This window comes from Astyanax mexicanus, chromosome 9 (genome assembly GCF_023375975.1).
Source record: "Astyanax mexicanus isolate ESR-SI-001 chromosome 9, AstMex3_surface, whole genome shotgun sequence".
NCBI classification, from domain to species: domain Eukaryota; kingdom Metazoa; phylum Chordata; class Actinopteri; order Characiformes; family Acestrorhamphidae; genus Astyanax; species Astyanax mexicanus.
Genome location: NC_064416.1, coordinates 42,625,218 through 42,638,961, shown reverse-complemented (window position 1 = coordinate 42,638,961; position 13,744 = coordinate 42,625,218). Strand labels below are relative to the sequence as shown.

General features: G+C 36.6%; 1 protein-coding gene across 7 annotated transcripts in view; it reads left to right on the top strand.

Moving 5' to 3' along the window:
- dmxl2 (Dmx-like 2) overlaps nt 1-12,770 on the top strand; it is a 117,620-nt gene extending 104,850 nt beyond the window's left edge. For all 7 annotated transcript variants that reach the window (XM_022687011.2, XM_022687010.2, XM_022687008.2 and 4 more), the window contains 7 exons: nt 2,298-2,358; nt 3,589-3,716; nt 4,510-4,587; nt 4,814-4,905; nt 5,810-5,862; nt 7,549-7,766; nt 10,182-12,770. In XM_022687011.2, the coding sequence (XP_022542732.2) occupies nt 2,298-2,358; nt 3,589-3,716; nt 4,510-4,587; nt 4,814-4,905; nt 5,810-5,862; nt 7,549-7,766; nt 10,182-10,391 (840 nt within the window). In that variant the 3' untranslated portion in view covers nt 10,392-12,770. The remainder of the gene's footprint in view (nt 1-2,297; nt 2,359-3,588; nt 3,717-4,509; nt 4,588-4,813; nt 4,906-5,809; nt 5,863-7,548; nt 7,767-10,181) is intronic.
- Nucleotides 12,771-13,744: the final 974 nt, after the last annotated feature.

Sequence of the window (13,744 nt, the reverse complement as noted above, 5' to 3'; positions counted from 1 at the left end):
TATTTGTTTTTTTATTTTTAATATAATGTTGGAAGGGATTTACACCTCTGGAAAAAAGAGACCACTTAAACATTTTTTCTTTGATTTTACCAAAGTGAAAACCTCTGGAATAAAATCAAGAGGAAGATGGATGATCACAAGCCATCAAACCAAACTGAACAGTTTGTAATTTTGCACCCGGAGTAAAGGGATAAAGTTATCCAAAAGCAGTGTGTAAGACTGGTGGAGGAGAACATGATGCCAAGATGCAAAAAACTGTGATTAAAAAACAGGGTTATTCCACTAAATATAGATTTTTGTACTCTTGAAACTTTATGAATATGAACTTGTTTTCTTTGCATTATTTGAGGTCTGAAAGATCTGCATCTTTTATGTTATTTCAGTCATTTCTCATTTTCTGCAAATAAATGCTCCAAATGAGAATATTTTTATTTGGAATTTAGGAGAAATGTTGTCTGTAGTTTATAGAATAAAACAACAATGATCATTTTGCTCAAACATAAACCTATAAATAGCAAAATCAGAGAAACTGATTCAGAAACAGAAGTGACCTCTTCTTTTTTTCCAGAGCTGCATAAGCCACATTACAGTGAGACGTACGTGTGGGTCATAAACAAAAATATGTAAAGAATATTTTATATATAAGTTTATATTCTTTGGACATTGTTACACAGGTACACCACTCCTGCATGTTTTAGGTGCTTATTTGCATTATTATTTAATATTTATATGATCAGTTTATCAAAGACTCGAGCTTTCCAAAATATATTTTTCTCCCAAAAATATAATTCATGCCATAGAGGGTTAATTCTTTGTAAAAACGTTGTTTATTGATGGCTCTAACACTGAGCTTCTTGTGCTTCAGGAGAGTGAGCGTGCAGTGGAGAGAAGCAGTGTTCTGTATATTTTCTTTTCACTCTTATCAGTATAACACAAACAGTAACGGGTGGTCTAAACATACACTATGATGAGTCTATTAAAGCAGAGATAAGCATACAAAGTGCTGTTAGGATGGAAACAAGGAACAATATATACCAGACCAAGGTGGCAGTCTGCGTCATCAGTGTCCCCAACACTGCTGCTGTCTGCCTTCAGTTCATTATAGATAAAGTTTATACACACTTAAATGCACACAATACACACCAGATCTGTGCACTATCCATATTTAAATCAAGTTAACCTTTAATGGAAGTCAAAGTAAGAAGAGTTTATTTCAGCTAATTTTGGAGAAGTTCTATTGGTCCATTCATCAAGAGGTTTTGGGACAGTGGGACACAAAGGGCAGTTTGTGTGATCAATTTATGTCAAAATTGACAAAAAATGTTTTTCTCTGGACAGCACAAATACAGATCTGGAAAAAATGAAGAGGTCACTTCAGTTTCTGAATCAGTTTCTCTGATTTTGCTATTTATAGGTTTATGTTTGAATAAAATGAACATTGTTGTTTTATTCTATAAACTACAGACAACATTTCTCCTAAATTCCAAATAAAAATATTGTCATTTATTTACTGAAAATGAGAAATGACTGAAATAACAAAAAAGATGCAGAGCTTTCAGACCTCAAATAATGCAAAGAAAACAAGTTCATATTCATAAAGTTTTAAGAGTTCAGAAATCAATATTTGGTGGAATAATCCTGGTTTTTAATCACAGTTATCATGCATCTTGGCAACATGTTCTCCTCCACCAGTCTTACACACTGCTTTTGGATAACTTTATGCTGATTTAATCCTGGTGCAAAAATTCAAGCAGTTCAGCTTGGATTGATGGCTTGTGATCATCCATCTTCCTCTTGATTATATTCCAGAGGTTTTCAATTTGGTAAAATCAAGAAAAAATATCATCATTAAGTGGTCTCTTTATATATGATTTAAAATATTTAAAAAGTCACGAGAAGCTGCTAATATTTAACAAATCACTATATTAAAGAAACTAAATGAAATCTAAAATATAAATGAAGTTTATTGTTATTATGATATAATATTGCTATACAATGAATGCTGAAATTCTTTAGACCCTTTCCCATAAATTTAGCTAAAAAACAAAGCAAAATGTGAAAAAAGTGAAGTGGCATTCCAAAAGCATTGTATATATGGAACGTACCTAGAACTGCCGTATGTGTGCTTTGATGTCATAGTCCAAATGATAAAAAAAGTATATAATTATACTAGTCCTACTGTACATTAGATCAGAACAATAGTGAAGCATTCAATAACATTACAAATGTAATCTTAAAAATAGCATTTCCATATTAAACACTGCTGGACTAATTACCATTTATGTGTTTTCTTTCAGATTGTGAAGAGGAATTTGAACAACGTGAAGAGAATGACATCCCATCCCATCTACCAATACTGTAAGTGTCTTTAATGAGAGGATTTCATTTACTGACATTGTATATTTTATTACGAACTTACTGTATTTTTAATGAGAGTATCCAGATTACCAGAGTTGTATCTTTATTAGTAATATCCTGTTTATCAACACTGTATCTTTAATGAGAGTATCTCATTTATAAATGTTTATCTGTGTTAAATGGTATTCTGTTTACCAAACACTGTTGCTTTATTAAAAATATCTAATTTACACACCAGTACTGTCATTAATTAGGGTATCCAATTTACTGATACTGTATATCAGGGGTCGGCAATTAAGTTTGGCCACAGGCCAGATATTTTTCAAGTCTTTACGTGGCGGGCCACAAAAAAAAATCTGTTTGTAAAATGAAGTGTAATGGGATGGAGTGCAGAACAGTTAAATTCAAAGCAGGTAAAACCCCAGGAAGAAAAGAATAAATAAATAAATAAACACACCACTTCTCATGCGGGATCAAACCCGTGTCTGCAGGGTCGTGGTCCAATACACTACCGCTGCCCCGACTAGTGATTTGAGACACAGCCAGGAAAAAAAAACAAAACCCTAATTAGGACATAGGGAGCCCAAGAAGCTAGAGTCACGCCGAGCGAGACAGAGAGATGGAAGGAATGTAAATTAAAGCTCGCCGGAGAAGCACTTTATTTATTTATTTTTTTCCACTATCGTTCATTATAGTTAAAACAACCTCACGGGCCAGATGTTTTATGCTTCCGGGCCACATCTGGCTGTTGCCGACCCCTGCTGTATTTTCATACTAATAACTTGTATATCAGTACTTCATCTTTTAACAAGAGTATCCTATTAACTATTGGTGCATGATATGGACAAAAAATAGTTGACTAACAATAATAATAATATTCTGATATCAGCGTAGAATGTAATACATTAAAATCATCACCTAAAATAATTTAAGCTCCTTTAAGGTTTTTGGCATTTGGCTTGACTGCTTCACAGGGGACCTCTACCTCACTCTGCCTCCAGTTGTCTTATCTCATGTGTCTGTATTATGCGTCAGTATGCAGCATGTAGAGCTCCCTCTGGTGCTGCATGTGGGCAGTGCAGTTTAAGTTTTATTTTATTGAAGTTAAAGTTTTAGTTGCTTGTTGCATCATCATGAAAATGTGTATTACAATAATGATGAAAATACATTTTACTGCACAGCCCTTCCATTGGTCCAAACTGTGTGTGTGTGTGTGTGTTGTGTGTGTAGATATGACAGGAGCTCAGGATGGCAGTGTGCGGATGTTTGAGTGGAATCGCCCACAGCAACTCATCTGCTTTCGGCAGGCAGGAAATGCCCGAGTTACACGCCTCTATTTCAACTCCCAGGGCAACAAGGTACACACACACATACATATATATATATATATATATATATATATATATATATATATATATATATATACATACATTTACACGAATACATTGATACACACATACATTTCACACATATATTCACACATACACACTCACGCACACACACATATATAGATACATTTACACAAATACATTGATACACACATACATTTCACACACGTATATACATTTCACACATACATTCATACACACACTCACATATTTATACATACACACATACATTCACACACAAACATTTAAACATACATAAATGCACACATACATTTCACACATACACATATACACAATTCATACACATATACATCATACACACGTGCTTTTTACATGCATACATTCAAACACATACATTCATACACACATTTACACATACATTCAAACACACATTTCACACATACATTCGTACACACACATACATTTCCCACATGTTCACACACACACACACACACACATACATTAATACACACACGTGCACGCTCACGCACACCCACACATACATTTATAAACACATTTTCCCACATACATCCATACACACATACATTTTAAGGGGTTTTAGGCAAGCCTGTAAGCCATAATGTTTTAGAACTACAGTGATGTGTTGATACATGTAGCAGAGCACTGCTATTTTAAAGGAAATGATTCAGCTATAATGTTATTATGTAGATTGGGATGTCACACTTCTATTTTTCCTTATGTAATCATAAAATCTTTTCTCTTTTTTGTCTTTCTTTATCTCTCTCTATCTCTCTCTCTGCAGTGTGGAGTGGCAGATGGCGAAGGCTTTCTAAGCCTCTGGCAAGTCAATCAGACCTCATCAAACCCCAAACCATATTTGGTAAGCAGGCTGATGGCCAGCAACTGTGCTTCTGTGCTCAGGATCTGTCTGTCCCCCCTTTAAACAGATATGTTAATGTATTTAATATTCAGATGTCTGGGTTTTTAATTAATAAAGCATAACATTTCTTCATAACAGTATACATCAGACATGTTGTGTCTTCTCTAGAAGGAAACATAAAATAACACTAAGTAATGATGGCAATTTCTCCCTTTCTCTCTTTCAGAGTTGGCAGTGCCACAGTAAAACCTGCGGTGATTTCTCCTTCATCACCTCCTCGAGTCTCATCGCCACAGCGGGGCATTCCAACGATGGCAGGTAGGAAACACTAATAACAAATATTGTATGTATCCATTTAGAAACATATTCATAAACATGCATTTGGAGTTAGTTTTTAAAATACTAGTTTTAGATACTATTAAAATACAACAGCCAAACCTCTGTTGTGCAAAATTCACTTTTTGTCTCCTTTTGCATTTCCACTTGGGTCTCACTGCCAATATTAACACTGCAAGCTCAAAACAAACCCATCCATTAGTTTTCTGTGAATCTCTTGAAATATTTGGGTGCCTGAAATCATGAGTAATATGGACTCTCTTATTCTGATGCAACAATAAGGAAATGTGCAACAAAAAAAAACACTCTGGCAATACCTCTCACCTGTTAAATAACCCCGCCAGAGCCCCACTCACTAGATCAGTTGAGGAAATGCCATTTCAGTCATTTTGTTTAAGAATCTCAGACAGAACATATACAAGGATCAGCCTGTAGACTTTGTCTGAGGAAGGGATCTGTACCTACTGTCTGTTTCAAGTCTGCAGATGAGGGAGCTTAGCTACTCTGGGCTGCTAACAACACTTCGCTCCACTCCATGCACCACCTAACATATGGTAAACGCTCACATGGGTCGTGGCCAGCAACAGCTTATTTGCATAAAAGTGACAGAGCTCTTAAACGGCTTATTCTGAAATGGACTAAATATGAAAAATATGAAAAATGCTGTTGCACTGTTTTTATGTGAGACTTATTTTGTGAAAAGAACTTCATGAACATGTTTTGTATAGCCCATAACTGTAATATGTCCTTGTTAATATAACTAAATAGAATAAATAGTCAGTAAAGCTCCAGTTTATAGGTCTTAAAAATAAGTCCACAGTCAGTATCTTCTTCTTGCTGTTGGTCTAAGTAGCATCTTCACTGGCTTTGCGTCTTTCTCCCTCAGGAATGTGTGTTTGTGGGACACCCTGATCTCTCCCAGTAACACCATGGTGCACGGTAAGCCTAAACACACTGAAACATTTGCACATCATGCCACTTTTCCCTGTACTTAACTTAGACATTGCATGAACGCAATTGGCTGCTAATATTTAACATTGTTAAGTGTCACATCAGAAACTGAAAGACACGTAACTCCCTCTTTGGATAAACGCTAAATCTGCAGTGTCTGTATTAGATATTGTCAAACTGAGTAATTTTAGCTTACATTGAAATGCTCATATTTTGACTTCTTAACAACCTTGTAAAATAATATCCCACCACCACTCTCTAGTATGTGTTAACCTATAATGATTGAGGATAAAGTTCTGTACACATTCTCAGGCTTTTTCAAAACATTAAAACATTTTTTTTGCATTTATGTTCCTGCGTTTTGCCAGTTCATTTATTTGGTTTTAGTCTGATTATTTATATATTCATTAATCAGTTAAGGAACAAGCATTGTCATTATAAAATAGGCATTTTACAATTTGATTCGATTACAACTTGCTACGCAATTCTAAAATGATTAATAATGCATTTTGATGCATCTTTTTCTTTTATACAGTACTTATTTTTCCTTGTTGCATGACTACTTGGTAAATTTAAAGTAAAATATCTGCAATGATCCATAGTGAATTATAGATTAAATTTAGAAAATGATGTACTTTGGACTGAACCAGGCAATGCTATCATGTCATGGCTACAAATTTGCGCCCTTCCATAGAAAATGAATGGTTGCTCTGTGGCGTTTAGGTTTTTTGCTCATCTTGCATATCTGTTTCACGTCATTGTCTGGAAAATCACTGCGTTTGCATTAAGGCCACTTCAATCAGAGCTCAATTTTTTTAAGCATTGCAAACAAGAAAATGTAAACAGTATTCGGGACAGCCCTGTTATATAATATTGAGATTGATTTACAGTAATCGATTCAAGATTTAGAGTCCATACTGTACCGAGTAGTGCTGGACAGTATATTGGTACTCCGTAGAACTGCATAGAACAGCATTGTCAAAATAAACCGATAAAACTCGCTAGCTAACACTAACACTAGCCAGTTAGCATAACAAGCTAACACAATGATGGTAGGTAGGTAGCTCTGTGGAGTCAAAAGCTTGTCTCACAATGTCCTGCCTTATGAAACATGAAAACAGCACTTTATTTGAGGAGCTCCTGCTGCTGCTCTTTACTCCTTACAGGACTGAGTGAGAATCATATATTCTGCACAAGTGATAAAACTCCCTAAAACTCTGGCTATGAAGTGCAAAAAAGCTTTAAGAGCAGTGACTACAGTCCTGTTTAAATATATTAATACTGTAGCTTCAAGAGTAATGTTAATTATTAAGTCTGATTTCTTTATATGTTATGTACTGTTTTGGTACAAAGTAAACCCTATACTAATTAAAGCATTCATTCAAAGCCATGATGTTTGATATTGTATGTACTCCTAACAGTACAGTAAAGCAGTCAGTAAGTAATAATAATAATAAAAAAATATATATATACTATGAAACCGTCAGAAGCTTGAAAAATACTGTGATGTACATTTTGTTCGTACCACCCAGTACTAGTGTCAAGCAGTATCCTTCAGGATCATAGCTAAATCATTGAGATTTACCAAATACAGTTCAGCCAATATATTATAGCAGATAAAGTATGAAAATGCTTGCTATATGAATCTGTGTTTCTGCTTGTTTTTGTGTGCAGCCTTCCCCTGCCATGAGAATGGTGCAACGGTTCTGCAGTACGCTCCAAAGCAGCAGCTGATCATTTCCGGAGGGAGGAAGGGTTTCGTGTGTATTTTTGATATTCGGCAGAGGCAGCTGCTACACACCTTCCAGGCTCACGACTCCGCCATCAAAGCTCTAGCCATGGACTCCAGCGAGGACTACTTCGTTACCGGGTCGGCCGAGGGCAACATGAAGGTGAGGACATCCCTCTAAATACTGCTGTTATGAGTTGTTTTGGGACTAAATTAAGCAACGTTATTAAATGAATAAGAAATGTCTCAATACGTTTGTCTATATTTTGCCAACTGTGAAAGTTTCAATAAATAAATACAACTGTATAATTTTACTGAGTGCAGTTTACTTAATGAATACATACATGTTAAGCTCTTATCATGTACAGTACAGGCCATAAGTTTGGACACACCTTCTCTTTTTCAATGCTTTTTCTTTATTTTCATAACTATTTACATTGTAGATTCTCACTGAAGCATCAAAACTATGAATGAACACATGTGGAGTTTTATGTACTTAACAAAAACGGTGAAATAACTGAAAACATGTTTAATATTCTATTTTTTTCAAATTAGCCCCCCTTTGCTCTGATTCCTTCTTTGCACACTCTTGGCATCATTCTCCCAATGAGCTTCAAGAGGTAGAAATGGTTTTCCAACAGTTTTGAAGGAAGGAGTTCCCAGAGGTGTTTATAGCACTTGTTGCCCCTTTGCCTTCTTCACTCTGTGCTCCAGCTCACCCCAAACCATCTGGATTGGGTTCAGGTCCGGTAACTGTGGAGGACAGGTCAAAAACTCCACATGTGTTCATTCATGGTTTTGATGTCTTCAGTGAGAATCTACAATGTAAATAGTCATGAAAATAAAGAAAACGCACTGAAAAAGAGAAGGTGTGTCCAAACTTTTGGCCTGTACTGTAGATCTGTATTCATTAAGTTAACTGCACTCATGTCCTCATGTCAGTACAATTATACAGTTATATTTATTTATTGGAACTTTTACAGTTGGCAGAATATAGACAAATGTATTTGAGACACTTCTTATTCATTTAATAACGTTGTTTAATTTAGTCCCATTAACACAGGTAAGCATCTAGCCATGCAGACTGCCTTTACAAACATAAGTAGAAGAATTAGTGGAGCGTGTGGTACTGAAATAGGATTGCACTGCTTCATCATGTCAGTTGTGAAATTTCTTTAATCCTAGATGTCCCACTTCCACTCAGCTGTGAGTGGATTAATTGAGAAGTGGAAGAGTTTTAGGAACCACAGCAACTCAGCTATGAAGCGTCCATCCACATGAAGTTACAGATCAGCTGTCTGTAGAGTGCTGAGAAAAAAAATACTGCAGAAAAGTCACATGCAAATGCTTTGCTATCTCAATACCTGCAGAATTCCGCACCTACTGTGAGAGCAGAATATCTAATAGAATCTTAATAGGCTTACACAAGCATTTTACATTGGTGTGGTTGGGAGATATCATTTTACAAGGCCATTAAGAAGTCAAAATATTGGCATTGCTGTATGTAAGCTAAAACTATTGAGTCTGACCGTGCTTAGTACAGACCCTGCAGATGTAGCGTTTATCCAAAGAGAGAGTTTAGGGTTCTTATGTTTTGATGCAGCATAATTTCAAACAATTTCAAACTATTTATTCTTCCCTCGAAATCCCACTCAATATACAGCCATTAATGTCTAAACCACCTGCAACAAAAGTGAGTACACCCCTTAGTGAAAGTTCTTGAAGTGTCAATATTTTGTGTGGCCACCATTTTTTCCAGAACTGCTTTAACTCTCCTGAGCACGGAGTTTACCAGAGCTTCACAGGTTCCACTGGAGCGCTTTTCCACTCCTCCATGAAGAGCTCCATCACAGAGCTGGAGGATATTCCACCTTCCACTTGAAGATGCCTCAAAGATGTTCTATTGGGTTTAGGTCTGGAGACATGCTTGGTCAGTCCATCAGCTTTACACTTAGCCTCTTCAATAAAGCAGTGCTCATCTTAGAGGTGTGTTTGGGGTCATTATCATGCTGGAACTCTGCTCAGTGACCCAAATGCTCTGCTTCAGTATTTCATAGTACATATTGGAGTTCATGTGTCCCTCAATGAAATGTACAGTAACTCCCCAACACCTGCTGCACTCATGCACTCAGCCCGAGATCATGGCACTCCCACCACCATGCTTTCCTGTAGGCATGAACACTTATCTTTGTACTCCTCACCTAACTACCTCAACCATCTGAACCAAATAAAATAATTTTGATCTCATCAGACCATAGGACATGGTTCCAGTAATCCTTGTCTTTTGTTGACATGTCTTCAGCAAACTGAATTTGGACATTTACGGGTGTACTCACTTTTGTCACCAGTGGTTTGGACATTAACGGCTGTATATTGAGTGGGATTTTGAGGAATAAATGTATACTGTTATATAAGCCGCACACAGACTACTTTTCATTATGTCAAAGTATAATTTTGTCAATGTTATCCCATGAAAATATATACTTAAATATCTGCAGACATGTGAGGGGTGTAGTCACTTTTGAACATTAGAACACCTCTTTTAGATTTAATTGATTGATCTGTCTTCCCTCCACAGGTCTGGAAGTTAGCCGGTCACGGTTTGATGCACTCCTTTAGTACCGAACACGCCAAGCAGTCCATCTTCCGCAACATCGGCGCCGGTGTGATGCAGATTGAGACCTGCCCGGGTAACCGCATCTTCACCTGCGGCGCTGACGGCACGCTGAAGATGAGGGTCCTGCCCGACCGCTACAACATCCCGGCAAGCATCTTCGACATCCTCTAACCCTCGAACGGGTGGGAAAATAACTAAAGCTTTGAGCAGCAAACCTGTTCGTTTACCTTAGCTGTGAATCAAAAGTAACTTTGCGCTGCAAAATGTCATTGTTTTTTTTTTTGTTTGTTTATTTTCTCCCCGAAGCGTAAAAAAAGCAAACGCAAGGTTACATACTTGATCCTAAAGAATAGATTACTGTAATTTTTCTGCGAGCCGTGGCCTCGGGCCCGTAGCACTCGCTCGTTAGAGTGTTCTCATAGGAAAGCTATGCATGTGCTGAAACTAGTCACTGCGGTGCATTCACAAGATTGTTGATCGTGCTCTGTAAAAGTGCTCAAAGCGAAACTTTTTAAGTGTGTATCTGTCGTCATTTTGTGCCCACAGCTGATAACTTTTAGCGTTTTAACTTACCAGCACTGTGCTTCAGTACCCAGTCGGTCAGTCAGTGAAATCCGCTGTGAATCAAAGTTGTTGCATCCGCGTTTTTTATTTATTACTGTAAGTTATTATCTCGGCTGCTCACACATTGCAGAGTTTGAAACGGCACAGAGCCCTGTTCCCCTGATTGTGGGGACGCAGTGAAAAACGCGTTTATTGCCCCATAGCTGCTATTAAATGTGTCTCACTTTTTTTTTTCATGTAGCCACTGTAGAAACTGTGTCCGTCTCTCTCACTACCTGCAGTCAAACCCTTCTTGTTTGCATCGACACGGCACATAATCATCACAAATTGGTCGAGTGGAAGCAGTTTAAATGTAGGCGACATGTAGTCTAATATTTCTCATTATAAGGGAGTTATCAGATTTTTCCTAATATTTTTTTGTCACTTTTAAATTTAGGGTAATGAAGATATTTTAATATAAAACGAAATAATTTCTCGTTTTAATTCCTTCAAGCATCACAATGTCTTAGAGGCAGTTATCTAGCAGGTTAAAGAAAAATCAATAACCCTAAAAAACTCTCTTTAAAGAATTTAAAGAGTCTAAAATAAAGGAAAACTTATCTTATCTAATCTATTTATTATATTCCTTATTACAGCCAACATTTAATGAGCGATATTAGATCATGGTTATATTTGATCTTTCACTTTTTTTGCTTTCTCTGTTTATTCTCTCTCATGTCTCCCACAGTTAAACCTAAATCTGCAGATTTACTCCTCTTACTCTTGTTGTAACCTGTCTGACACTCCTTACACCCATTTATACTTGATGGCTCACATTTTAATCTGCTAGTTCATCTCTCTCTCTCAGTTTCATCCCCTGATAGATCTTTAAATGTCCACTCTCTCGATTTAATCTCTCGTGTTTCACTCTGTGTAGTCGCTGAACTGCTCTCACTCGTCGTATCTACAGTTAAAGCTGTCTCTCTGCAGTGAAAGCTGTCTCACTCTGCTGTTACCAAGCCCTGCCTCCATAGCAGCCTCACTGCGAAACATTCCACTGGGAAGATGCTGTGTGTTCCCGTCAGCAGTGGTTTGAGATGTTTACTCTTATATTTCAAGCACTGAAAATGATTCACTTTGACCAGAAACACTCTGTTTCAGTTTTTTCAGGTTTTGCACAAAATGTTTCTGTATTCGTTGTTTCTTTTTATTTATATATTTTTTTTTTTATCTGATTTTGTTTAGTTTAGTTTTGTTTTTCGTTAGTTTTCGTTTGTTCCTTTACAGACTACTGTATTTCTGTTTAACTTATTGCCTTTACATTAGGATTGTACGGTCAGTTCTTTAGGTATCTGGGACACAGTGCGTCACTGAATAGTTTGGATGTTTCGTTTTCATTCAGTGTTGAAACTCCGTATATAAATATGAATATTTGCACTCAAATCTGGAGACACTATATAAAATCTTAAATTAATGAGTGAAAAGCTATTCTAGGGGGAAAACTGTTGTATACAAATGAATGTCTGGCTATGTGTGGCCGAGTAGTATAAATTTCAAATAGTTTTAAATGAATATATAAATATATATATATATAAGTAAATATACAAATGAACTATCGACATAGCTTGTACAAACACAGCGATATTTTTAGTTTATTATTATTACTATGATTATTATGATTTGTTTTGTTTTTATCATACCTGCTGGAATAGATGTATATTTGGTTGGATGTATGTGGTATTTATTAAAACCTTTTGTGTTTGTGTCTGGTCTGCTGGCCACCATGTCCACTGTATGTATCTGAGTGTTGATCCAATGCGTCCTTTTGCTTCTCGTCTGTTGTATTTAAGCGTGTATTTATTGAACAGGTCATATGCCGTCTGTGAGAGGAAGTGCACATTTAATAGCCCTGGTGGAAAAAATGTCTGGATGAACAGGTTGTTCTCTCATGGTCTAAGTTTTACCTTTGTAAGTAAGTTGAATAAATTCTTTTTATTTCAAGAAGAACATTTTAAAAGTCTTTTTTCTTTAGTTTCTGTGGTAACTCGACATGATCAGAATGTGTACTACTGCATTTAAAAAAATAATAAATATCATTAAAAAGTTACTTTATTTCAGTAATTCAGTTCAAAATGTAAAACTCATATATTATATAGATGTATTAAACACAGAGAGTGATCTATTTTAAACATTTATTTATTTTATTGTTGATAATTATGGCTTACAGCCAATGAAAACCCAAAAATCAGTCTTAGAAATTTTTTATATTATATAAGACCAATTGGTACTTTTGTCAGTGTGGGCAGTGTGCCAAATCCTGCTGGAAAATGAAATCCGCATCTCCATCATAAAAGTTGTCAGTAGCAGAGGGAAGAATACGGTGGCCGAGAAAACCAGCGCAGTGCAAATAGAAAAGCGCTGCAAAAGCACAAAACACATCCATCAAAATTACAACACAGGCGCAGCAAATAGAAAAACGCGCAGCAAAAAGAAAAACGCGCTGCAAATAGAACCACAACACAACGGAAGTGAGTCACAACACAACGGAATTTTCTCGGGGGACCTTAAAAGATGCTGTACCAGCTGTATACAAAGGACAATAAGTGGCAAACAAGCTTCTGAAAAGTAAGTTATGTTTATTAAAAGTTCTGCTTCACAAAACGCCTTGTTTGCCACTTATTGTCCTTTGTACACATAGTGAAGTCCGAGACGTTACTGAAGACGCAGCTTAGCTGGTACAGTATCTTTTAAGGTCCCCCGGGAAAATTCCGTTGTGTTGTGACTCACTTCCGTTGTCTTGTGGTTCTATTTGCAGCGCTTTTTTCTTTTTGCAGCGCGTTTTTCTTTTTGCTGCGCGTTTTTCCACTGTGTTTTATTATCAAGTCTAAAGTCAGTGCAGTGACTGGAGATGCGGGTTTCATTTTCCAGCAGAACTTGTCCCATTTCCACACTCAGGATTTCCAAGTATAGAACACAACGGC